We start from the raw sequence: 26607 nt of genomic DNA, 5'->3' as shown, positions 1-26607 counted from the left end.
CCATGTTAAATATGTATGAGTTTGGATCTATTGCATATATTTTGTGTTTGGATATCAATATTGGCCAAACCCGATCCATCAATATTGTTTGGATCTATAGGTCAAACTAGATCTTTAGCCGTCCTTTAAAAAAGAAAAATATATATCCTTAAGCCATATGCCATAAATCATAATTTTTGAATATCCCTAATCTCTAAATCTCAATGAAAGTATGATAAATTGAAAAGCATGCATCCAAACTTTATTGGTTTCAACTTGTTTCGGCTAGCATCTTTGGTTCTTCTTGCGGAGTTAAGATCATGATGGAAAGTTTTGATTTTATTAAGCTTCTTCACCCCACAAATGTATGTCCGACGATAATTCCTCTATAGTGATCAATCGGGTTAATACTGCTATTATTTATCATCTTTTGTTGACTGAGATAGAGGATTTCGGATCATCTGCAATGTATCTTTTGCACTATAGAGAGTTACACATGCTCGTGTTGCTATTATATCACTTATCTAGAAAATGGAGAGCTCTTGTATAGTCTTCCTATACTGCATGCTTTGCATTTTTGCTCAGTGCAAGGATCATCACAACCTTTTTTTTTTTTTTTTTATGTTCCTAAAATGTATTAAAAAGGAAATCATATCACTACTGGGCACAAACTATGGGGCCTTATATGGCTTGTTGTTGGAAATTTGACCCGGGGGCGGCCGTCGGCTAAGGAGGAGGAACTCCGGCACGAGAATGGCGGACGGCGGTCCGTCGACGAGCGGCGTCCTCCGGGAGACCTGCAAAATGCCGGTGGCCGGGGTTTCCGGCGCCGACCCTCCGATGCTTAAGTCAGAGGGGGCATAATTTTGGAGAAGGAGAGGAACTGTATGTAGAAGTCCGAAGCCCTCCCTTAGGAGGAAGAAGCCCCTTTTTAGAGGGAGAAGCTCTCCTTTTATAGGGGGAGTGTCAGGGTTACCTGTGATGTGACTGGGCGAATTAATGGGTTACCGTCACGATTCGACGTGGGCGTGGAAGTAATGAGTTGCCGTGGATGGCCCGTTCCCATCATGAGAGGAGATGGTATTCAGCCAGAGCTTGCTTGTGGCGCGCAATGCAGCCCATTCTTGGGAATGGTGAGGCGTTGACAGTCGTAGCAGGGTATGGTCCCTGGTTGATATGTCGTGGCGTGGCCGGCAAGTAAAGCATGGTGCGGTGAGGCTGCTGCAGGGCATGGCCGCAGCATGTGGACGACAAGGTCGGCCTTCTGAGGTCAGCTCGGCCTTCTAAGCTCAGCAGCCTGCATGAGCTCGGCAGCCTTCTGTGCTCGGCCTTCTGAGCTAGGCAGCCTTCTGTGCTCGACCTTCTGGTCTCGGTCTTTTGGTCTCGGCCTTCTGAGCTTGGCAGCGTGCATGAGCTCGGCCTGAATGAGACTGCTGTAGGTCGTGGCTACAGCATGTGGATGACGAGCTCGGCCTGCATGAGACTGCGACAGGTCGTGGCTGCAGCATGTGGATGACGAGCTCGGCCTTCTGAGCTCGGCTCGGTCTGCATGAGCTCGGTCTTCGGAGCTCGGCCTGAATGAGCTCGGCAGCCTTTTGAGCTCGGCCTTCTGGTCTCGGCCTTCTGAGCTCGACCTTCTGAGCTTGGCAGCTTGCATGAGCTTAGCCTGGATGAGCTCGGCCTTGCTGTCAGATTTGGGTGCTTTAATTGTATTTATGGGGTGATCCATTTTTCCCCCCAACATGGCTCATTATAACTGATGTATAATATGTGTCAAATAAATAAAAGGAGCGTGCTCGTCAAATCTTTTAAATAGGTCTGTAGATTGGGTCGCCTCCTTTACTGCTCACCATTTAGGGGAGGTTCTTTGGACTGAACTCGATTCTGTTTTTTTTCCTTTATGCCGTCTTCTTTCTCTTGATGCTGAGGTTAGTGTTTATGCTAAACTGATATGAATTATCATTGTAAAAAATAAAAAAAAATTATAATAATAATAATAATAATAAAAAGAAGAGGAGGGAAGGAAACAAAACCCTATGCCGGTGCCCGCCAAGGCTCCGACCCAGCTCTCCCGCCATCTAGGGCTCGTTTGGTTCGCGGGAAGTATTTTTCCTCCTAGGAATATGATTCCTGGGAATCAGATTCCTAGGAAGAGGATACCTAGGAAAGTACTTTTGGCATGTTTGGTTAACCATGGGAAAGTGACAAATTTCCAAAGTGTTTATGTTTGGTTGACCATCCACTTTCCTAGGAAAGTTATGTATAATTCCTATTATGCCCTTAATAAAAATTAGGTCTTTAATGCCTCTTTAATGCTTCTTTAATGCTGAAGGGTCTTTTTGGGAAAAAATAAAAAAGGAGTGATTCCCACCTCATGGGAAAGTAACTTTCCCATGTTTCTCATGGGAAAGACTTTCCCATGAAATGTGGGAATCATATTCCCATGAGAATACAACTTTCCCATCTCTCTCCTTTGAAAACTCCAACCAAACAAGAGGCATTTCATTACTTTCCCGTTGACCACACTTTCCCCCCTCCTTTTCCTGCGAACCAAACGAGCCCCTAAAACTTAAAAAGCCTCTACTGGGACCAAAGACCAGGAAGGAAGCAACGGGAGACCCACCTGCCATCGTATGGACATTTCTTCAAGCAGCTGATCAGCACGATTGGTTCTTTTCCCGATGGTGGAGAGGTTCTTCTCCACGAGGCAAATAGGCGGTCCGGATTCCATACAACCCATGACGCTCCTCTCTGGGCCTCCTTGCAGGTATCTCTCCATACCATCTCCCATTTATTCGTTTCCAAGCTTTCTCTTTTATATTACTTCCAGGGTGCCTTTAGAAATTTTACAGATATTTTTTATTTTTCGGAGACAGCGGGAAGACTTCTCTTCTGTTCCAATTTGCGATCAATTGCACATCGGAGAGTTTCGGCGATGTGGTCTTCATCTGTAACAAGAGGAGACTAGAGAATAAGCCTCCCTTTTTATCTCATGTATCTCTCCTGCTTTTGCTTCCCTGATTTCTAGACAAGGAAACTTGTTTAGTTTCTTTTTTTTTTTGAAAAATAATTGGATAAATTGTCCTTCGAACTTCTGGATATATTTCCAGGGTACGGCTTCAGATGCGCTTCAACATATACAAATCAAGTAAGAAAACTACGCTTCTTATTCGTTGCTATTCTTGTTGCCATTCCACCATGAGTTTTAAGATTGTCAAGGATCAGGCCTCTGAATTGGAGTAATTAGCGTGGGCCCATGTTTAAGAGGCTGCAGATATCTGCAGATCAGAATCAAGATCTTAACATGGTCTGCGTATTCCAATTCTCAATCGATTGGCATGCTTCAAACATGTGGAGGTAGCTTGGACATAATTATGAATGGCTTTGTTTCTTTTCTGTTAATTAAAATATTCCACACAATTTTTTATCATGATTTTAAATATTGATTAATATATTTCAAGATTTTTATTATTGGGATCCTGGTCAGCACACATACTGAATTCAATCATTCGATATTAATAGTAACCAATGCTTCAAACAATTTAAGCCTTAGTTTGATATATCTTGGATGATAGAATTCATAAGAAATGCTTTTTATTTACCCCTTTTAATTTTATTCACCCCTTTTAATTTCATTCAATTAATGAGCTATGGGTATTAGGCTATATCTTGATGAAAGAAATGATATTCTTGTCATATTTTCAAAAGCTCAGAATTTTCTTCTTAAGCAGTATCTCTGTGGTTGCATGTGTTGCTCTCTGTTATGGTTGCTATTCTTGAACAGAAGAAGGACGTATGCTTTGGACACCTGCAACTGGAACAAATAATAATTTAAAATCTAGAACCTACCTGATTTGCGTGATTGTATCATGCTGACTGACAATTAGTAAGTTCATGGATAGCAAAGGTATTCTACACGGTGACCCTCCTCCCCCCCACCCCCCCAACAACCTTTTTTTATTGTAGCTTGCCCTTATTCTTTCATATTTTCTGATGATTATCTGTTTACTAGAATCTGAAATTTAATTGTTATGCGTTGTTGCATTTTTATGTTTATCTTGGCATCAAAGATGCTGATGATACTTTCATTGTGCTTCTCTAAGAGATATCATCAATTAGGTAGTGACATCCTTCCTTTTGCTTATGAAGTGGAGAATCCTCTCTTGAAATGAAGTTGAATTGCTGAGAGGGATAAGAGGTTTTCCTCAGCAATTCTTGCACCTTCCTCGATCTGATTGTCTCTGTTCTATAAGGAAGAATGCTGCCCTCCTATAACTTCTTTTATTTTTTAAGACAACAAGCAGTGATATGAATGAAAGAAGCAGTGCTAACAGATCTTATAAGTTCCCTTTCTTTTCTCGAGGCAGGAGGGAATGAAAGGCGATTAACATGCACAAACCGGGCTATAGTGGTACAGCTAGTGGTTGTCCTCTCTATGGAGGAGGCTCCAGGTTCAAACCTGGAGAGGTATTTGCCCAAGTGTTTGCCCTGGGTAATCCTCAAGTTGGTGGTGCCCAAATGTTATTTCCAAAAAGCAAAAAATTCAACATGTAGCTTATCAAATTGGCACCTGAACTTATCATCACTTCAGTTATATATATGCTTATAACTTGCTGCCTAACAACAATGTTACCTGTACCATAACATAATAAAATCTTGTTTTCAGTACAAAATCAGTGAATTTTGAACTCACAATGAGCGATAAATTTAGAAGAACAAGTCCCTTTCATCTCCGTGGTTACTGTTACATTGTTCAAGGATATAACCCAGTCCCAAAAGAGGTGCTACTAAAGATAACAGGCCAAATATGGTAGTGGATGAAAACAAAAAAGGTTAGAGGGAGATGGAAGGATGAGAGAAGGGGACAACTTGGAATCATCCAACGAATGTAAAAAATAACTAAACCAAAATGTTACTTTATTCTTGTGACAGTGATTCTCTTATACGTATGGATGCTAAAATATGTTAAATCACATCAAACCCTAATTCTTATAGAAATAGTCCTATCTTTTCTCAAAAAGCAGCCTAATTCAATCAAGTTAGATATCAGGGGCGCCTAGACAAATGCAAAGATAATTAAAGGCCTAAAATAGAGCCACCTCTTCTTTTGCAGCTTCCTGGAACAGAAAACATGATCTGACTTCCTTTTTCTGTTTAAAACTGCCTTTAGCATATAAGCAAGAATAATGAGCGGCAATTTATTCAACTTGGATACTAATATTACATTTCCGAAATCTGACTTTAACATATATCTCAGGGGAGTTTACAGGCACCATGCTCTAAATGGCAGAACAATGGTTCTGCAACTTGATAGCTTGTCTTACAGATAAGACTATAACAGAATTAGTTTCTGTCTGATAGTAACCGAAGAGCTTATTTTCTCATCTTCTTGTAGGTATGTTGAAGACGATGAAGGAATCAAAAAATTCTTTGCATCATTTCACCTGCATGAAAGCTTTCCAGTAGCAGTTATCATTGATGATTTTGGAGATTTCTTCAGCGACAAGTAAATTTCTTGAATGTTATCTTTGTTGATGGTGAAAGCAAAAGCCAAGCTCCTTTTTTTTTCTGCACTGGATCTGCTATTATCTGGAAAGAAAAGACTCATTAAAACTATGGGTACCAGCAAATTATGATTGGGAAATTTTAATGAATAGATGATCCAAAGCAACAAATCCATGAGCAGTATGCAGATATGCGATAAAACATATTGTTGAATATTGTCTAGTTACCCATGTATCGCCTTGTTTAGCATATGTGCATCCAAACTTCTTAGAGGTTATATTTTGACTCAATTTGATTTGAATAAACTTCTGAACAACAACAGCCTTTGCCTTTTCTGCTTCTGAAGCCTAAAGCAACAAAATACCAATATGTTTAACTGTGTCTGTTATCTGCATGAGTATGTCATAACTATGCTGAAGCTCTTGCAGGAATTGCCAACAGAGATATAACAATGCAAGGGGTAGAGATCTAGCCATGGTTCGCACTCTGGCTCTATGCTGGGATGCTATAGCACACGCAAAGTAAGAAATGGAACGAACTCCTAATTCTATCTGATGATTATAAGAAAATTTTGGGGAAATCTTTCAGCATTTATTTAGTCTAAGTAAATTTTCCAAAGTGTCTTCGTTCACTTTATTTGTAGCAAAAAATTGCAACCCAAGGCATCTTGCAGTCTTCTGGTTGCTGATACACACCAAGGAGACAGTCCAAGACTGTTATTCATTTACAAGAGATGGATTCAGTGCATCTTCACAATTCAAGGTACATTGTTTATTCCCTGGTTTGATGATAACAGTAATAGTCAGATTGATTCACCTTCTGAATAAGATATACATATTACCTAGAGAGTGCCCAACTGGTTTGAGTTGATAAAGTCTATTGCTTATATACAAGAAACCTTGGTTTAAACCTGCTCACCCTGAATATCAGCCGGGCACTCACCTGTCTTCTGAAAACAATATGCATATCAACTGGAGTGCTTATGATGTTTTCCAGATTTGTATTTGCATTTTATAGTCAATTTTGATGATTGGCATTACGCAATTCCAAAGCATCACTGTTGACAAGTTTGCAGTTCTACTATTCTGGCTCAACTATTAACCTAACCTGCTTTCATGGCCTTCTTTTTTTTCATTATGATGAAAAAAATTGTAAATGAATAATCTTCTGTTATGCCCTTTATAGACTTGCAAAAAATATTTTCTCGCACCCTTACCAGGAAGGAAATAAACCCTCTAGTTTTGTCATGTTAGATTCTGAGGTTACAAAAAACAAACAAACAAAAAAAATCATTCGCTCATCAAATTCTTCATAGTCTTAACCAATCTTTTAAATTGTATGGCCCTAATTGCATTATATATTTATAGCTTGCTTGAACTATATTACCACCTCATGGTATTGCTGCCTACTGTTCGTCATTCAGTTGCAAACACTGAAAATAACCATCCCACTAGATTGGAGATGGTTCTCGGCCATTTTATGCCACCCTGCTGATGCCACTTCCTTCTCGGTTTAAGAATAGATGTTGTATTTACTTGATCAAGTAAACAGATTATTCTGCTGAACTGAGATGTTTTTTTCCCTCTTTTCTTATTATAGGTGATGGCTCGGGTTCGTATATTTTGAAGAATAGTTGTATTTCAGGCAACAGGCAAGAGGGCACGAGAATTGCCAAATATTCCATAGCGCTTCAGCATCTGGCATTGGAAGAGGTTGTTGAACAACAGAATCAAGAAATTTCATAAGATAAAAGCTTACATTTTATGATCATAGTTGTTAAGAAATCTCGCAGGTTTTCTTCTTTGTGGTAGGTAATGTGATATTTTGCTTTCAATTAAAATAGGTTGAAGGTGCAAGCATGTGCAATTAAAATAAAACTTGTTTAGAATTTTGAAGTAATTATTAAATTCAAAGGCAAAGGATCTTTACCTAGCTACCAAGAGGGTCTTGATCTCACCAAAGATTTTATCAACTAATGCTATTGAGACATTCCAAAACTAAAAATTTCACCAACTACTATCGATCTCCAGAATCTACCATGTAAAAAGAAAACATTACAATACACTTAGAATAAAATAAGTTTTATTAATTTTTCAATTATCAAAATAGAGGACATGGAGGATATTTTTAAGGTGGGGCTCCTAACACTCATAAGCATTCTATTTTCATATGAATATAGTTTTTTTAAAATTAATAAAGATAATAAAAAATAGTTTTGTAGGTCTTGTAGGACTCTTAACCCAATTAACAAGTATTTCTGAAAGTGGAAGCCAAGAAAATTAACCAAAAATCAGGAAAATCATCCTTATTTCGAATGGTATCTCATTCGAAATAAGGAGTGGTCTCTCTCTCTCTCTCTTCCACTCATCCACTGTATGCCAATGGACACTATAAATGAAAAGTAGAAAGTAATAATTAAGCATGCATCTATTATGAAATCATAATTTGAACCTCACAAATTCTGAAATTAAAATTTTCTCATTAAAGATTAAAACCAAGCAATTGTTGCATCATAAATTACATACTTCAAATTTTGAATAGAATTGTCAAATTGATTAAGATCATTCCACATTTCCATTCTAAAAATGAATGCATATAATATCAAGTAATGTTTTTGATTAAAAAGAAAGCTACAGATAGAACAAAACTTGAAATTTCACACTGAAGATTCAGCTCATATTATGCATAAACGGAGTGGCAAAGACAACTTATATCAAAGTGGAAAGAATTCTTAGAAGCCATACTAAACTAATAACGCTTGCTGTTGTTCTTAAGCCATTTCTCTCTCTTCAACAAAGAGCACTCGCTCAACTATCGCAGATGGCAAGAAGAACTACTCAGCGAACCCACGGATTACGATGACTTGAGGATCTCTTTGGATGATGAGAGCAGCAACCAAAGATCTTTAACGACGTGGATATGCCCATGGAATTGGTTGTACCGATGATGGACTTGTACATGGCCTGCCGGCACAAGGGATCGGGCTGCTTCACCTTCGAAATCTCGTACACATGGCGAACCCTGATGGGGGACTTGACCGTGAGGTCGAACGGGTTGTCTTTATTGTTGGGAAAAATGGTCCCACAAGTATGAATCAACTATGAAAATTATAAGCAAAATAAAAACACGAGATTTTTATGTGATTTTTTTAATTAAAGTACAGTCCAATTTTACTATTTTTGTAAAATTACAAAGTGTTTACAAGAGGCATAAATATCTTAACAAAATGACAAAAAATGAAGCTTTAATAAGTGAAGAAAGATGCTACACAAAAGCTCAAAACAAGAGAGTAGAAAGACTATAGGAAAAACTGAAAAAAGGTTGCTGGAACAATAAGCAGAATAGTGGTCTAATGGGCCGGAGGGCCACCATATCTTTCAACTTGACCATGTTGACAACTAGGCAAAATCTGCGTTTGCGTTAATTCATGTATACAATATTACCTATTGCTCTCAATTACTGTACATATATATTTCCACCAAAATAAATTACTTTACATATATATAACAACAATTTCTCAGGTTCCAAACTCTCATGTTTAGTTTGCAAGAAGAATTTTTTCTCGCCGAAATATTTATCATAGAAAGATAAAATTAGTACATTTCTAAATGACTTATGCTTAGTTTCTGAAAAAGTTATGTAAAATATATGTTATGTCCATAATAAATAAAAATATCTTACCCATTCTATCAAAACTGTAAGGGCACTTAAAAAAAATAATTCAATTTTTGTCCTGGACTTTCTTATGTCTCATATAAATTTTTATTTTTTTATAAAATATAAAAATATTATTTTTACAAAAAAAACTATTTTTTTATTTTTTTACTTTTAATCAAACATAAAATATTTTTTTTTAATTTTTGTGTTGACTATATTTTTTTCTCCATGAACCAAATGCGGCCCTAATACTCGAGAAGCCCACATTTTGACTCTGCTATGTTTGGATACGCACTCGATAGAGGAGGAAATACAAAAAAAAAAAGAAAAAAAAGGGAAAGTGATGAGAGAGAACCTCGGACACGAGAAGAAAAGCGAGAAGAAAGGAGATTTTACCAAAGCTCACTGCTTTGCATAGATTGAAAAGGTGGATTAGGAGAAAAACTTATTTGTTTTTTTCTTTTAATCTTCGAAGGGAGAAAACAGGAAAAGGAATTGGGTATAACAACTAAACTTCAATTCCATACGCTGCTGCAACCAATTGGAGGTTGGATTATGAAGAACACAACTTTTAAAGAATGCAACGGAAAATATTTTTACTTGAAAAATATGAAAGTGAAGCTAGAAAATCACCACAGAAATGCTGATATCATCCAGTAAAGATCGCTAAATGATGATCCATTGCCATCACTGTTCCATTATCAAGAGCATAATATTTAAAAAGAAGGGGAAATTTCATTCTGTGGAATTGTACAAATTTGTAAGCTAAGGAATAGGAATGATGTTCGGAGTTCCATGAATTGAATTTTTTTAAAATCAAAAGGTATATTCCAAAACCCTAAACCTAAACGTCAATTACCCCCCCCCCCCCTCTCCAACTCTCCAAATCATAAAAAAAGGGGGAAAAGGGAAGAACTTATTAAGCACTGTGCAAACAAGGCGCAATGCTTTGGTTGAAGGGCAAGCGAGCAGCAGTGGGGCTAGAAGAGGATGGAGTCGCAGATGTGAGCCACTGCAATGGTGAGCTATGTTGTGATGAAAGCGGCGAAGAAAATGGGATATATTAGCCATGGACCTTTTAATTATTTTCAAGAAATATTTATTATTATCTACTTTGAACTACATATTTTATGATTTAAAATCAAGAATACATCATCCTAATTAAAGACCAAAATTGTTGAATATATTTCACATTGTAAAAATTATTTAGAAATTAAAATTAATATATTATTGTGATCTCTAACTAATTATCAAATTAGTTTCAAAATAAACAGTTTTAATAGCATATACCATAATTATCAAAATCTAATAAATTTAAGATATATAGATTATGACAATAAAATAACAGTCATGGAGCAACTCTAACATTGTACAAAGGTTAACTCTCATCATTTATACAAAATTATCGATAAAAAAACTAACATTAGATAAATGGATAAAATTAGCCAAATGCCCTAGTTTTGATAATATCGATCGTAAACCCATTTAACAGCTCCTAAGGAGGGCTGTTAATAAGCCGAGCTGCTCGAGCTCGGCTCCTTAGTCAAACGAGCCTGAGCCCGAGCCCAATATTAGACTCCTTTACACCTAGTTTTGATAATATCGATCGTAAACCCATTTAACAGCTCCTAAGGAGGGCTGTTAATAAGCCGAGCTGCTCGAGCTCGGCTCCTTAGTCAAACGAGCCTGAGCCCGAGCCCAATATTAGGCTCCTTTACACCCGAACCCGAGCTCGAGCTCGAGCCCAAGCAGCTCACAAGCTCAAACGAGCTCTAGTCTCCTACTGAAAGATCTTATTTCAGCACCATAATTTATAAAAATCTGACCATATAGAGAAAAATAGCTTGTTATCGAGCTCGAGCTCGGGCCGTTTTGGAGCTCGTAATTGAAACGAGTTTTACGAGTTCAAGCCCAAGTCTTTGCTTTGTCAAGCAAGCCCGAGCCCAACCTTCTGTGAAACGAGCCGAGCCGAGCTCTCCCAGGCTTGGACTCGGCTCGGCTCGTTAATAGCTCTACTCATAAGAGCAGCTTTATTTGAAAATGGATCCTGATTGAGCTTGTATGCTGCTTGCCACTCTCATTAAATGGAGATTTTTATTTTGTTTTTTTGTCTTAAAGCATGATCAATCAAAGAAATTCTCAATATTTTACCAAAAAAAGAATGTCTAAATAAAAATACGAAACAGCTGGCAAACAGTCCATGTACGTTTCTTGACCTGACCACGTGCATGGCACGTGCTGTGTCAAATATTCTTCGCGTCTATGGTCCGCATCAAAATAGGATCGGCCGGCTCGGATCGAGTTTCTCCAATCGCCGCAACCAATATCGGCGCATGTTAGATTTAGCTTATGTTTTCCCAGGATCTGTCGAGCGCACGTTAGCCGCGACGCTGGCGCAAATCACGAGCTCCCTGTCGATCCAACGGCTAATATCGCCTTCTAGGAATACGTATCGACCGTATAATTAAACCATAAGCTAAGTGAAGCGAATAAAAGGAAGAAAACATATATAAGATCAAGGGAAAGATGGGGAAGGGGAGGGGATAAATAGAGAAGGCCATTAAAGGCCTCGGCGATCAGAAAGGGAAGACGGGGTGGATCTTTGGAAGGATCCAAGGGCACTTCTTCTCTAACTTTCTGCCTCAATTTCTATAAAATCGCTCGGGTCGAACGCGGAATCTAGTCGGATCTGTCGATCGCGAGTGCTTCGATCTCCGTTGCGGTGCTGGGCGTCCTTCGGTTTAGGGCTTGGAGTGGAACTTTCGGGGGGTTAGGGTTTTGTGATCGATCTCGGTGCTTGTGCGTCTAAGGCGACTATGGCGTCTTCGTTCCCAGGTCATGTCACTGCCGTTCAGGTAATCGAATAGAATGGTTTTTTTTTCTTATTAATTTTGGATTTTTAATGTTTTTTGGGTTTTAATCCGAGCTTTCTGGTCGTTGTTTAATGGTTTAGGTGGGGAGTTATTTTGTGGGGCAATACTATCATATTCTTCAACAGCAGCCTGAATTAGTTCATCAGTTTTATACGAATGCGAGCACCATGAAGCGATTCGATGGGACCACGACTGAGTCCGCTACGGGGATGCTGGTAACTTTCTTTCCTTTTTTATTTTTTATTTTATTTTATTTTATTTTATTTTATTTTATTTTATTTTATTTTTGGGGGGCGGGGGGCGGCGTAATGGGTAACTTTTTTGTTTTCGAAACGTATTTTCTTACGAAGATTTTGTTTAACAAAGATTTTTCTTGTACTAGATATTGGTTTATAATGGAAAAACGACTGTATAACTATAAACTTTATAAGGTAAAAGCTACGGATATGACCGAACTCTTTTCCACTCCTCTACTGTTGTTGCTTTTAAACTATTTCGCTTCTCAAATTAAGTTTTCTCTTTCTTGTTAAAGTTATAGTGATGAAATGATGCTAGACAGCGTTTAATTTTAACTACTAAATAGTTAGTCTGGGCCAATGTAAAGCGATAAGTCCCAGGACATTGGCTGATACAACATCAATATATCAAGGCCTTTCAATAATTGCTATTCCTGGATGTACTATATTGGCTGGCATTCTGATATCTCGATCTTGAAATATCAGCCAAGATCTTGGAAGTTCTCGGGTTTCCAGATTCCTCCACTTTCTATCTCAACTGAGATAGAATCAGATCTTGGTTCATATTGGTTGTGGTCAGCCACTAGATGGCTGATATCCCAGCTTCGAAAAACATCAGATCATTGCCATGTCAATAATTTTAAGTATCACATCTTACATGTAGATATTAATATTTTTTTTAAAAAAATATCTGTTGCTGAGGGCTCATTTTCTGTTTGTTTACTTTGTCAGTCATGATGTGCAAATCTTTTTCATTGAAGCCAGGGATTAATATATAACTTTCTCTCATTTTATCATCCTTTTTATCCCATTGCTTACTGATCTTTTAATGGCTCTATTATATGTTGCTGATGTAGTTTCTTGTAAAACTTTGCAGCAAATTCACAATCTTGTAATGTGCCTGAATTTTAATGGGATTGAGATAAAAAATGCACACTCTTTGGAATCTTGGAGTGGAGGTGTTTTGGTGATGGTTTGTGGTTATGTGCAACTGAAAGACTACAGTGTCAGGAGGCAATTCGTGCAGACCTTCTTCCTTGCACCCCAGGAAAAAGGATATTTTGTTTTGAACGACATCTTTCACTTCATCGAAGAGGAACATATTAATCAGCACCCAACAACTGTATTAGCCTCCCATAACAATTTTGAAACCAAGTTAAATGCATCCAGTCCTATACCGGAGCCAGGTATTATCCACTTTGAAAATTAATAGAAGTCAATATATTCCTTTATAACACAGATGATGCTAATCATTGGTGCACCTTTCCTATTTTACTACTTGAAATTTTGGATAAGTTGGCAACTCATCTATATTACACTAAAAATACAATGTGGATACACTGTAATTAGGTTGAGTACATGTACATTGATATCTCTGTTTCTGTAATTTCATGTCCTCAGTCCATTAACTAGCTATGCCTAGTATGCGAATATCATCAGAAGTGACATCCTCATGTCCATGTTAAATACTGCTTGACAGGATACATGTTTTGTCTATTGCTTATGCTTTTTCTTGAAGTAATTGTATGTAAAGTTTATTTTATGGCAGGAATTTTAAGAGATTTGAAGTGTGAACAAACATAAGCAAGATTTTTGAAGAAAAATTTTAGCCAGCATTTGGCATGAATAATGTATCTGACTGATTATATGCATGGATATAATGACATCCCCATGTTATTGCTAACTAAAAGGAGAATTCGATGAGCATTTGTGCTTCTATTTCTATCATCATTGTTTTGAATTTATGTGAGCTTGGTGGCTTGTGAATCTATGGATGCTTATGATCCACACCATTTCATAGGCTTTATTTATGATTCATTCTGAAAGATATTTAATTTATGTCACTCATAAACCATTATTAAGTGAGATACATAAAGTAAAAGGATAGGTTAAGACAAACAGATGAGCTTGTGCCCTACTCCCCACCTTTTAAATGAAGGGTAAAATTTTAGAAAGAAACGTTTGGGATAACATTGGAAGAGCAGGATTGCTCACTCCTTGAAAGTGGAGTTGGAGAGACAGAGAGAGGCATGGGAATTTCCTTCTTAGTGTATTTGGTGTGCGCCTCGTATTATAGCAAAACTGTAGGTTAGGTGGGTTTGCACTTTAGATACTCTCTGGCATTTTACATGCCTTTTTTCAAAACCTAGTGCCTCTTCTACTAACTGTAAGCATTCTCCTCTACATGCAATTTAGGCTCACTAGTCGATATACATCGATGGTGGAGGCAACTGGCATAACACAATGAAATTAGGCATGCCTGATAAATATGTGATACGAAGAAATCGCGAGGCTGGTGGATTCAGGGAGAACAAACTTTTGGTGGTCATGGAGTCTCAGTTATTTTGACATACTTATGGAGATTGAGAACAAATCAAGTCCATAGACAATGGAAGTTTGTTATGTTTGTGAATATAAGTCAGTATGAGTTACATGTTTCAATGTTTATTAGGATAAGATTTGAAATGCTTTTTACCTGATTGGATATGAATTTTGTAGTTGCTTTTTTATCCATATATGTAATAGCTCCTTTTGTTTTGTAATTTTTTATAGTTATAAAATTTGGGGGCTAGGTCGTTCAAAGTTCAGATCTTTCAGAAGTTATCTACGATAAATCATTTATAGTCCACTTTTTGGTGCTAATATTCCCATGTTGAATGATGCATGATTTGCTGATGGTAATTAACATATTTTCAGAACCTCTCAAAATTTTTTTTAACTCAATGTTCTTCAATGTTATAGAAATGCCTAAAGGAAGGAAAATGATTATGGCCATATGTCTGTATGTACATTTGTAAAAGAATATATCTTGTTCACATTGAACAATAAGTTTGATATAAATCCACATTTTTTGCATACTTGCAGAAGTTATCTACGATAAATCATTTATAGTCCACTTTTTGGTGCTAATATTCCCATGTTGAATGATGCATGATATGCCGATAATAATTAACATATTTTCAAAACCTCTCAATTTCCTGTTTAACTCAATGTTCTTCAGTGTTATAGAAATGCTTAAAGCAAGGAAAATGATTATGGCTATATGTCTGTATGTACATTTGTAAAAGAAAATATCTTGTTCACATTGAATAATAAGTTTGATATAAATTGACATTTTTTGCGTTAAACATGGTATGATATTTGACATGATATTATGTGATGAAAATATGGCCTAAATAATTTTTGAAGCTAATTAACTTACCTACCCCGTCTATCTTTCTCTCAGTTATATTGCGCATTCCAAATTGTTTTCATTCAATGATGTTTTATATAAAGTTGGGAAACCAACCATGGTCTTTTTGGATGCGAGAAAATCTGCTGAAAAATAGAAGAAAAAATAAAAGTAGTTTACTCAGAAAGGTATAATGTGGTTCTCAGAGTTTTAGGATATAGCAAGAATAAAATAAAAGGAAAACATATTTCACCTTTTCTTCTTGTTCTTTTTTGGAGTGTAGAAAAGCTACATCGGAGTACAACTGAAAAGAATCTACGTATTGTTTTGCAAATATTTCTATAGGATTGTGGGAGTGAAGTTCTTTTGGATGTCTGGAAAATTTAGACCTGACTATATTATTAGTTTTCTGCAACACAATCATTCCCCCAAGATGGGGTCAGTTTGCTTTGCATGCTGCCTTCATCATTTCCCATGTACAACTTGCTAGATTTTGACCTTTTTATCTTTGAAGTTTCACAATATCTTGTTTGGTTTATGTTTTATTTTGGCTCATGGCATACGATGATTTAAGCATTAGAGACGAATGCACTAATTTGTTATTAGAACAAATGAGGTGGGATCTGTTGTCAGTTCTTCCGGATATGATGGTGCATCCTCTCTAGCCCAATAGTTGTGATAACGAGGGAATCATCTTGAAGATGTAGTTGCTTGACGCCATTGTTATGTCTGAACAATATTTAGTCGTAGGAATGACATCCAACTCTGAGCATGATCTGCCATTTGTCATTCTTAGTGAAGAATACGAGTGTTACTTTTCTGTTTTTGTAAGTTTTAGTTTGTTGATACTGTTTCAGAGAACTCCATGCAAGACTTTTGTGGTTGCCTATTAGTTTTTTTAATAATAAAGCAAACTTGGGATTAATTTCCATCTATTCTCCAGTTTATCAGTTTTGATTTTATTGAAATTCTACTCCGAGCTACTTTGTATAGATTTCTTGAATAATGCAAAGAAAATAATTTGATTTCTGGAGGCGAGTAAGATTTGCCCATGGCATCCTGTCTTTGTTTTAACTTTGACCTTGTTGGTTAATTTGGTAGTTTCCAACTACATGATGGGTGAAGAAATACAGGCTACGGAGTTTGATACTGCCGTCCATGAAGAGGAAAACGACATAGTTGAGAAATATAGCATCCCTGAGCCACAACAGCAAGTTCTGGAGTCTGATGAAAGGATAGATGAAACTTCAGCAGAAGAGCCCACTGTTTCATATCCAAATGTGATGACCACCATGAGAGAGCCACCTCCTGCCCCTGCAGAGGAGCCTGTTGGGGAGCCTCCAAAGCAAACTTATGCTTCCATTGTATGTTTTTGTACTACTTGCTTATCACTTTTAGTTATCTTTGAGAAGCCTAAATTTTGCCCTTTTTCTTTGCAGCTACGATCTAAAGGACAATCGGGACATTCTGCACCTTACCCAGCATCTTTAAACAAGACCACTCAGGTGGCCTCAGACCGGCAGCATGCTCCACAGTCAGCCGTGCAACTGTCACAGCCTGCTGTTGTGCCCGAGAAGTCCAGCTCAGAGGCATTGGAGGAAAGTGCAACATTTGAATATGAAGGTAGTTCTTCCATTATCTGTTAGTGTATCTGATGTGGAATTGAGAGGGTTTTTGGGACTTGTGAGAGCACATTTTGACACTTTAGAAAAGTTGTTTTTTTTGGAAGGGGTTCTTTGAACAAGTTTCTGATTAGTTGTTTCGACTTAGTTTTTCTATATATATTTCTTAAAAACTTTTGGTTTGTGTTATTTTTTGTTGATGCAACATTTGTCTTTCTATTTTTCTATCGTTTGTGGTCTGTCTTTTTGTTGTGTGAATGAATTATTGCTCTTCATGTTAATTTAAATTATTTATAGCAGTCTATATTGTAAATCTTTATCTTTCTTTACCTTTTCATTGTTCAGCAATGTTATATTCTATTTTTTTCGACTATCATACTTTATTTAATCTGTCTGCAGCCTTTTTCACTGCTTCTCTCTGAGTTTAGTTGAATATTAAAATTTTTGATTTCTGTATTCTTTTGTCTTAGGTGAATCACGATCTGTTTATGTGGGAAACCTTCCTTCATTTATTACTGCATCTGACCTTGAGCAAGAGTTTAAGAACTTCGGCAGAATTAGGCCTGATGGTGTTACTGTTAGGAGTCGCAAGGTTACTTTGTTACAGTTTGTTTACTTTTTTATCTTACTTTCCTGGAATCTGTTATACATCTGTTGCTTAATAAACGTGCATTCTTGTGAATATACAGGAGGCTGGTGTTTTTTATGCATTTGTTGAATTTGAAGATGCTGTTGGCGTGCAGAATGCACTTAAGGTTTGTGTAGTTCAGAAACTGATTATTTTTTTTGAGTGATTTTTGAAAATGATATGCTCTTTCCAAAAATCTATGCAAGTTTGTCTTATTTTTTCTTACTTTATATATGCCTTCATACAAGGTTTGCTAGACCAGGGACCAGTGATGGGGCTTGTATAGGTTGATGATTGGTTCCATACGGTACTGGGTATGTACTGCACAGACCCAGAGCATACCGAACCATAAGGAGAGAGAGGGAGGAGAAGAGAGAGGAGGAAGGGAGGGGGAGAGAGAGGGAAGGGGGGTGCGCTAGCGAGTGTTCGAGCGGAGAGAGTGAGCGAGAGAGCCTTCATGAAGACTCGAACCATCAAAGAGGGGGGGGGGGGGGGGGGGCGGAGGCAGAACGTTTGAGCGGAGAGAGCCCTCTTGAAGAGTTGAACCATCAAAGCCATGCGGGGGAAGCTAGCGAGCATTTGAAGAGTGAGCAAGAGAGCCCTCTCGAAGACTCAACCATCGAAGCCGCAGGGGGGGGGGGGTTGAACTAGCGAGTGTTCTAGCAGAGAGAGTGAGCAAGAGAGCCCTCTCGAAGATTCGAACCATCTAAACTGAACCGTCCCAAGTTGATGCCGTTTTGGATCGGCGGTTCGGCCCGGTTTGGCGAAGGCTGGAAGTGGGTTTACTCCATCTCCCCATGTCATCCTAAAAGAGTAATGCAAAACAATTTGAATCGTTTATAAGGTTTTCTGAATTTTTCTCCTGGTAATGTTAGTTAGCAGTCTGATATTTAGGGATGGTAGGTATTCATTTTATGCAACTGAACAGGGGCATTGAAATATTTCTGATAGTTAATTGTTCTTCTCTTGTTGAGTGTTGTACATACATACATGCATATGTATGTAATTATTGAACCAATTCTGTCATTTTTGTATTCATTTTGAACAGTGTCTTTCTACAGGCATCACCAATACAGTTGAATGGACGGCTAATTCATGTGGAGGGGAGAAGACCTAATAGCGGTGCTTTTCGAGGTGGAAGTAAGTAATTTTTCATTGTGTACTACATTTTCTGCTGGTCTATAATTTTATTCAACTGGATGGATTAGCACTTTTTCATATGTTCTATTTCTGGAACCTTTGAATTGTGCAGTAAAAATATACACCCATTTGGGTAAAAATCTTTATACAGTGGCAAGCCTACATCATGATAAAAACTAAATTACATTAAAGTTAATGAATGGTTTTTATATTGTCTTCCTTTTTTGGAATTTTTGTATATTTATGTGTGATGAAGTTGAATTTACACAACATTGTCTTGCAAGTACTGTCCTATGATTTGAACTTATCCATCTTTCTTCATTAGCCATAGTGTTCTTATTTCTTTTGATTTGTGTGATTAATGTTTCAGGATATTATTAGTCTGAATCAATTCTGAAGCTTAGCTCTATATGCTACTTTGTATTTATGGAATGGGTGACTAATGAATCTTTTCTTCGGACAGAAGAAGATTCTGTAAACACTTACTCAAAATCTTACTTATCAGAATCCATTGTGGAAGAATCTTTTGAGGAATTGGCCATAATATATCTGATCCACGCATAATATCTTGATTTTGCGAGGGAAATCAAGCATATTGTGCGGTTGCATTTATTTTAATGCTTGAAATGTAATTAATGTTTCAGGATATTATTAGTCTGAGTCAATTCTGAAGCTTAGCTCTATATGCTACTTTGTATTTACTTCTGCGAGGGAAATCAAGCATATTGTGCGGTTGCTTTATTTTAATGATTGCAACCATCTGATTGCCGCTCCATTTTTTGTCAACCACTTGAAAGATGGCTAATTATTGGGAATAACTCGCATTTATCAACAGATGGTTCTATTAACACTATTTGATCAATGAAATTCAATGGGATATTGCTTAATTTGCCTTTGAGTGAATAGGTTACTTCCATGTTGGGTTGTGTCATGGACTGATTTTCTTATTTGTTGCAGACTACCTGCTAGTAGGCTCTAGATCATATGTGGTTGCTTTTTGGTTCATGATGTGGTTCGTTGGATCCAATCAACCCTTCCCTCCTGTTTCTACCTTTAACTTTCAGGCACTACTTTTTTGGATATACTCTTATTTGGATATGCTCTTTTCTAGACTGTTTTGGTTGACAGGCTTCTACCTAATATCTACCTGAGATTTTATTTTAGATATTTGTTAGCAATGCAACCTAACTTTTGGGATTCCCACTCCTTTTTTTCTTAAAAAATTACAACACAACGGGTTCGTCTTTGCTTATCTTTGGAAATCAGTTCATGTGGAATTTTTTATAATTTTTGATAAACCTGGGATTTTTGTCTTTTATCTGCAGGAAGGGGCAGAGGACGGGGTGGCTACCAGACAGAGGCTTCAAGGGGGCGTTTTGGTGGTCGAAACTTCAGTAGAGGTAGCGGGCAAGACAATAGCGACAGGGACTACAGTAATCGGCTGAGAGGAAACGGATACCTTCAGCGAGGCCCTCGCCAAGAGAGGGGCATCTTGGGGAATCAAGCTCTGGGGAATGGGTCTAACCCTTTTGAAGCTTCATCTTAGATATTCGGTATATGGATGAAGGTTTCATTGTCTGAGTTCCAGCAATATTCTGGATGTCTTCTTTTTGCCCTTTTACAGCGTATGTGGTTACTGTTTCTGTGGAGTGTCATTTGGTTAGCTGGTATTGAGAGGCTGCACTGGTGTTTTTGGGTGCGCTTCCCATTTTTCTGTTCTCTTTTTCATCCCTCATTTCAGGAGGGTAGGACTTTTGCAGTTACGGGAGTTCAAAGGGAATTGGAGATTTAATGAGTTCTGAGGTAGTATTTGAGTTGCTATTCAATTTCAGATCGCTCTGATGCGAAATATCCATCTTGAGCGTTTCTCATTTCATGGCTCTCTTGATCATAAATGGTATAGCATCAGATGTAATGTTGCAGATTTCTTGTATCTTACATTGCTGGAGCCAGTCTCTGGTGGGTTGGCCATTATAACATGTTTAATCTTTGGAATGCTGACTCTTGGTTAGATTAGTGCAAGACAAAATCACAGCTCATGGCATTTGAAGCTTGCTATATTTTAGGTTCTTGGTTATAAGTGGATGAATATAAATGTGGAGACAGCTGCGTGCATGGCAGTGCCTGTTGTTTAGCTGCTGGATCCATGCGAAGGAAATCAGGATGCTCTAATCTTTGCTCTTATGGCTGGTCAGGAGGATTGGGATTTGGAACTCTCCTGGCATGATTTATTTATTATCCACGGTCTTCATTAAAGCAAGCAGGTATAAATGAGTATTGTCGGCAATCATCTGTCTCCAGTGTGTGGTGCTTAAAGAACCTCCATCCGTGAATATGTTTGAATGAATATTTGGGAATGTATGAAAGTTATGGATTTGTTCCAGGAGATGCTGCGGCAACCTTCATCAGTGTAGGCTGGTTTTATTTTCTGGTGACCCAAAGCTGTCATGAGGCCTCGGTGGGATCACTTTGATTGCCAGATTTCCCGCTTCCTGTCTGGGTGTTGCTCTGTCTCCCGTTTGTGTTTATATTGAATGGATGAACCCTTCACTCTAGATGCCCATGATTCAAGATTTATATTTCTTAATTTCTGGTTGATGGGAGGCAGGCCTTACTCGTTCAATTCTATAGAAAGTACAACCAAAACTGTTAGCATAAGCAAGAAGAATCATGATTTGGTGCGTAAAGTTGGATAGCAGTGGTGAGGGCTTGCCATGCTGCTCCCAACTCTTTATAAAGGACAGAACATTGTGGTATGGACTTGGAGGCAGCTTACAGCACTCTTACTTCCACCGTTTCAAACCAATTCTTGGACCCAGAGGAGTCATAGCTGATAGCACCATTGAAGTCACCTGATAGCACCCAAGATAACCCAGTGCCTCGAATTAGCAACTTGATGAGTTTTGGTATCAGCCTGCTTGAGCTCCGGTGCTGCACGGATGGCACTAACAGATATATGAGCTGTAAAATTTAAAGATGGTAGAGACCAATCATCATCCAGAGAATCTTCCTATAAAGGATAATGAATAGACCTAACTCCTTTTGGGCCCCCATCTTCAACCTCCAGATCCACGGCTACCTCGTTAGCCACTATCCGTGAACCAAAAGCAAGCTTCCCTCCCATGAGCGCAGGCGGAAATTTAGTGCCATGGGATGGTGGAAATTTAGCGGAGGAGCGCAACCACTTCAAATGCTTCATAATCGAATTCTATTTAGTGCCTGTGATATTATGCAACATAGCAACATCAAGATGAAGCTTGGGCCTTTTTCTGAATAAATTATCTTAAGATTATTAATAAGCACACGCCCAGTCCTCCTACACAACGTAACAAATTGCTTTTATTATGTTCTCTAACGTCTCCAGACAAGAGCATTTCTTCCACTTTCCACTACCATAGGACGAGCCCTTCAGATGTTCAACGAGCCCACAATCTAGTCTATGTTTCAAACTCTTCATCTCCAAGATATCCCTTAGCACATCGCGGAGCATGCTAGTTTTTCAGCAATACAACTGTTGGTTCAAACTTGCACCACGCCTTTATGACGAAGCAGCTGCAGATGCCAATGCTCCATGATGAATGGATGCTCCAGCATAATCTCGTGAATGACCACCTTCTCCACCTTCTACTCCATCATCGTCCTCCGTTTCCCACAGGAACTCAGCATATGCTGCAAGGACATGGCTGCGAGGAACGATTGGTTATAAAAAAACATCAGAATCTGAGAGAATTTTTTCTTTCAGAATCAAAACGCTCATGAAGATGATGAGACTACGTGTATGTGTTATACCTATCATGAGGAGCGGCCCGAACTGCCTGTTCAAAATAACTAGAAGCTCGTTCCTCATCATGGTGCAGCTCCCACACTAGTTTAGCATACTGTGACAGGATCTCTCCATCGCCCGGGTCTGCAAGTATAGCACGAGAGTAGTACTCCTCAGCTCTTTGAGGATCTCCCTTGGCCTAATACAAGAGAATAGAATTGCATCAGATGAGAGGAAATGAATATACTGAAGGAATGGATGCAAATTTGATATACGGGTACTTTGAAGACTAGTAAAGAAAATAGAAGTGAATCCTTTGATTCTCAATGAACTGTATCTTAGACCTGAACATGAAATACAATTCGCTAAAATAGACTATCAAGGAGAAACCAGTAGATCAACTTCTATTTACAATGCAATTATCCAGTAATTTAATGTCTTCTTCGGTGTGAATGAATGAAAAGCACTGTCATTTAGAAGCTGAGAGGGAAAAAGCTATTTAGACCCAAAGACTTATGCCGGGACATTAGGAATGGTTAAGTTTCACTATTTGAAATTTACAAAAATGATTTTTTTGATATACATATGTCGCCAGGTTCAGAAGTAATGCTTAATTAAAAATTTCCAGCTGCAAGTTCTGAAGGAATTTATAAATTTCAAAACCATGACTTTTCTCCTAATAAACCTCACAGAGGGAACAGATCTCTTCTGATAGAATTGCATTAAGAGCAAGATATGGAAATTCCAAGGCTTTTCTTCCACAGTTCCACTGCATCAGAGATACAAATAATAACAAATATTGCTTCATCAAAATCTAACATCTCTCAACGTCGAGGCTATCCACCTAAATCCGGGCAACTCTGAGCATTTCTTAGCAATTAACAACTACAACAGAGACAATTCGGATATAGAACTTCAAATACACATAAAATGATCAAACTAGAGACCACTTTATAGATAGAATGCAGGAGCACGTTATCAAAATTCCAAATCATGGAGAAATAAATGAGAACAGTACAGATTAAGGAGCAAAGAATGCGAAATGGATCACCTGGTAGAGAAACCGAGCATAGTTTCTCAGGAACAGAGCATTGCCAGGGTTCTCGTCAACCATCCGCTTATAGTAAGCCTCCATGTCGGATTGCTCTCCTCCATCGCCGGTCAGAACGGTACACCTGCCGCTGCCACCACTACCACTACTAGCATTCAAGATTCCGGAGCCCAGCCGATCGATCCCCAGTCCTCTGGCCAGAAACAGCGGCAGCGCCGCATTCCCATCAATGTCCCCACTTTCCCGAGAATCATTGTCCAAGCCGACATTTTGATTCTCGCCTGAGGAGCCGAATTCTCCGAGGATAGTCTCTCCGATCGTGACCGATCTTTTGAGCCCACCGCCGCCCTCTTCCTCCTCCTCCTGCGGTTCTTCTTCTTCTTCTTCTTCTTCTTTGGAATTGTATATGGAGAACGAGGGGATGGGCTCCAGAACATGGCTGGCTCGGCGGCCGGAGGAAGGGGCTTTGATTGGCGGGTGGTGGGAGTCGCCGGAGAGGAGGCAATTGAGGTTGCCTTCGGAGAGGGCTCTTCGGAAGCCGAGGGAGGTGGGGTCGCGGTCGGAGGAGTCGGAGAGGGAGGAGAAGTGCAAGTGGAGGGTGGGATTGGGGTGGTGGGCGATGGCATGAGGGAGGGAGGAGGAGGCAGAGGAGGTTCTCTCCAAGCTATGGTGGTGGCTGCTTTTATTGGTCGGGCTTTCAGAGAAGAAAGGGGAGGAGGGGGGGAGAGATCCCAGGATTGGGGTGGAAGAACTCCTCAGCAACATCTCTTCTTCAACTCCCGTTTTTCTCTCCTCTCTTCTTTCTCTTTATTGGGATCTTTCTCTCCTCAGCAACGCAGAGAGCGATGTTTGTTTTTTTGCCAGGGGAGATGCATGCACGTGAACAATTTTGTCCTCGCTGTTTCCTAGACAACTGGAAATGAATATTTTTTTACCAAGAAAATATTATTTTCACGAAATTTTCATTGTTATTTAATAATTTTTAATTTTTTTTTAACCGCTTCTCGCACAAAACGTGTGCGAGTACGACCAAAAAAATTTAAAAAAATTTAATTAAACAAAAAATTCTTCAAGCAAACCTTGTTAGCTATGTTCATGAAATTTTTATAGAACTTGGATTAGATCCGGCGATTCCGACCCAACCCAAATAAACTGTGCTATTCTTGGGGCTCCTATGTTCACGAGACATGAGTTTGAATCAGGCGCTAAATCACAGTTAACCACATAATATGTGTGTCTGAATTATATATCAAGCTAAGAGTACAAATAAGAGAATCTAGGTAAAAATTCTTTCAAAAGGAGACAAAACTAGACGAGTAGAGGAGAGAAGAGAAAGGAGAGCGGAACTCTTTAACAGCAGAAGAAAAGAGGAAGGAGATCTTTATTTGAGGTCGTGGAAGGAACCGAATACTTCCAAAGGGGGAGGGAGTGTAGTGGTCAGCGTGATTGGTTTGGTTCGACGGTGGAGATTGGTCGGAGGAAGCCGACATATGGTGACTAGTGAGCCCCACCGCACGCGCGCTTCTTCCTCTTGTGGCGAGCGCGCAGGCGGCTGTCCTTTTCACTCTCTTTTATCTCCAGCTGGAATCTTTTGGGTGTATGGCGAGAAATATCCAGCTCGACTCTCACGAGGGGAAGAAGGGGAAGAAGGGGAAGGCTCGTAGTCGAAGTCGTGAACGTGGTCGGTTTGTGTTTCTCCTCCTCGCTTTAGCTGGTTCTGCCTCTCCTCCATGCGGGCTCGTGACGTCTCCAAGTTAGGTCGCTGGTGGTTGGGTCTCAGTTTACACGTGTGGAATGGATTCGTTATATTTATAGGGATTGATTAGGTACTGTATCTGACTTCATCTTAGATCTGTTGTGGAAGAAATTATATCATGCTCCACGGTATGCACCATATAGCTGCACGCCACACCAATCACTTAATTTTCTTCCTTTGAGTTTTGTTCATCATACACTTATCTAGATCATTGGTCTAAAGAAAGAAGACAAGCTAATTGGCATGGTATAGCTATTTGCGACCGAACAACCTACAAGAAAATAAAAGATGAACAGTTGTAAGCCTACATAATCTACCTTTCAAACCAAGAGAAGGAGGTATCAGGTGTAGTTTAAGATTTCTCTTCTTAAACCAGTTTTTGTGCTGTTGAAAAATGAACTCTAGCTCTGGATTAAGAACTGAAACAAGGGAAGAAAGTATCAGATGTAGTTTGAGATTTCTTTTGGTTGAAAAATGAGCTCTAGCTCTGAATTAAGAACTGAAACGAGCATCATACATAGATGATTCTGCAACTTTCAATTCAATGATGAATAAAGAAATGGGCTAACCATTTTTTGAGAAGGAAAAAAAAAAAAATCTAGAGCATACTTAGAAGGCACATGCAATCAATTTAATTCGACAACTTGTGGGCATAAAAATGGCACACGTGATTTAAGATATAATTTGTCCTGTTTTGGACTGGCTTTGCCTTTTCTGATCGTACAAAAGGTCTAAGCCCACGGTTAACTCGGAAGAATCGTTCAAAAAGGACAAACTTGTGTCCTGTGCCATTGTTTCCACTTCATTAAGTGGCACACTTCACAAGAACAATGTCTCCACGCCAGCTGAGAGACAGTTTTGAGCTATTAAAATATTTTTGAAACATAAAAGGCTGGATGGTTGTGGGATTTGTTGACTTGATGCTCGGTATGCTAGCGTGGGCAAATTTTGTTGCTGGAAACGTAAAACTGGATATTTCTTGTGACTGATAACTGATGGCATCCAATACTACAAAATCCTTACCTAATGAAAACGAATTTGGGTTTCAATTTATGAAGTTCTCGCATTTTGCAATCACATGCTAATTCTCCATCCAATCTAATTAAAAGATCTCCGAGGGCAGTATAACTTCGAGCTTATTTAGACTAGCTTAGAGTTCACTCCTATCAAAGAAACTAACAAATGCCACCATGCATGCATATCCATAGGAACCATGAGATAACTA

At 38.7% G+C, this 26607-nt stretch overlaps 3 protein-coding genes across 4 annotated transcripts; 2 read left to right on the top strand and 1 right to left on the bottom strand.

Annotated features, from left to right (window-relative positions):
* The first annotated feature begins 3099 nt into the window (after nt 1-3099).
* LOC120107871 lies at nt 3100-8641 on the top strand. Its single transcript, XM_039121384.1, has 6 exons — nt 3100-3127; nt 5375-5485; nt 5913-6005; nt 6128-6246; nt 7084-7196; nt 8260-8641. Exons 3-6 carry the CDS (start codon nt 5959-5961, stop codon nt 8344-8346), a joined length of 366 nt encoding a protein of 121 aa, XP_038977312.1. The 5' UTR covers nt 3100-3127; nt 5375-5485; nt 5913-5958; the 3' UTR covers nt 8347-8641.
* A 3019-nt stretch (nt 8642-11660) lies between these two features.
* Nucleotides 11661-20807, top strand: LOC103703890 (nuclear transport factor 2-like). 2 transcript variants are annotated; one of them, XM_008786929.4, is made up of 9 exons: nt 11661-11996; nt 12095-12229; nt 13128-13437; nt 16524-16786; nt 16862-17045; nt 17515-17636; nt 17734-17799; nt 18734-18812; nt 20138-20807. In XM_008786929.4, the coding sequence occupies exons 1-9, from the start codon at nt 11958-11960 to the stop codon at nt 20356-20358; spliced, it is 1419 nt and encodes a 472-aa protein (XP_008785151.2). In that variant the 5' UTR covers nt 11661-11957; the 3' UTR covers nt 20359-20807. The 2 variants fall into 2 exon arrangements, with proteins under 2 accessions (XP_008785151.2, XP_026659156.2); XM_026803355.2 differs by having other exon boundaries at nt 11958-11996; nt 18721-18812; nt 20138-20277.
* Nucleotides 20808-22074: 1267 nt separating this feature from the next.
* On the bottom strand, nt 22075-24432 carry LOC120107872. Its single transcript, XM_039121388.1, has 3 exons — nt 23627-24432; nt 22602-22774; nt 22075-22495 (listed from the first exon to the last, which is right to left on the bottom strand). Exons 1-3 carry the CDS (start codon nt 24389-24391, stop codon nt 22351-22353), a joined length of 1083 nt encoding a protein of 360 aa, XP_038977316.1. The 5' UTR covers nt 24392-24432; the 3' UTR covers nt 22075-22350.
* Nucleotides 24433-26607: the final 2175 nt, after the last annotated feature.

The sequence above is a fragment of the Phoenix dactylifera genome, unplaced genomic scaffold, assembly GCF_009389715.1.
Source record: "Phoenix dactylifera cultivar Barhee BC4 unplaced genomic scaffold, palm_55x_up_171113_PBpolish2nd_filt_p 001054F, whole genome shotgun sequence".
Lineage (NCBI taxonomy): Eukaryota > Viridiplantae > Streptophyta > Magnoliopsida > Arecales > Arecaceae > Phoenix > Phoenix dactylifera.
Note: the sequence above shows the minus strand (reverse complement) of the source record. Positions and strands in the feature narration are given on the sequence as shown.

Coding starts and splice junctions, on each gene's coding strand:
- LOC120107871 (XM_039121384.1), top strand. CDS start 5,959: ATGGTTCGCACTCTGGCTCTATGCTGGGATGCTATAGCACACGCAAA. Junction 6,006..6,127: donor GATGCTATAGCACACGCAAA/GTAAGAAATGGA, acceptor CTTTATTTGTAG/CAAAAAATTGCAACCCAAGG. Junction 7,197..8,259: donor AGCATCTGGCATTGGAAGAG/GTTGTTGAACAA, acceptor GTTGTTCTTAAG/CCATTTCTCTCTCTTCAACA.
- LOC103703890 (XM_008786929.4), top strand. CDS start 11,958: ATGGCGTCTTCGTTCCCAGGTCATGTCACTGCCGTTCAG. Junction 11,997..12,094: donor GTCATGTCACTGCCGTTCAG/GTAATCGAATAG, acceptor TTAATGGTTTAG/GTGGGGAGTTATTTTGTGGG. Junction 17,800..18,733: donor GCGTGCAGAATGCACTTAAG/GTTTGTGTAGTT, acceptor GTCTTTCTACAG/GCATCACCAATACAGTTGAA.
- LOC120107872 (XM_039121388.1), bottom strand. CDS start 24,391: ATGTTGCTGAGGAGTTCTTCCACCCCAATCCTGGGATCTCTCCCCCCC. Junction 22,775..23,626: donor ATGCTCGGTTTCTCTACCAG/GTGATCCATTTC, acceptor CTCTTGTATTAG/GCCAAGGGAGATCCTCAAAG. Junction 22,496..22,601: donor CGGGCCGCTCCTCATGATAG/GTATAACACATA, acceptor CGTTCCTCGCAG/CCATGTCCTTGCAGCATATG.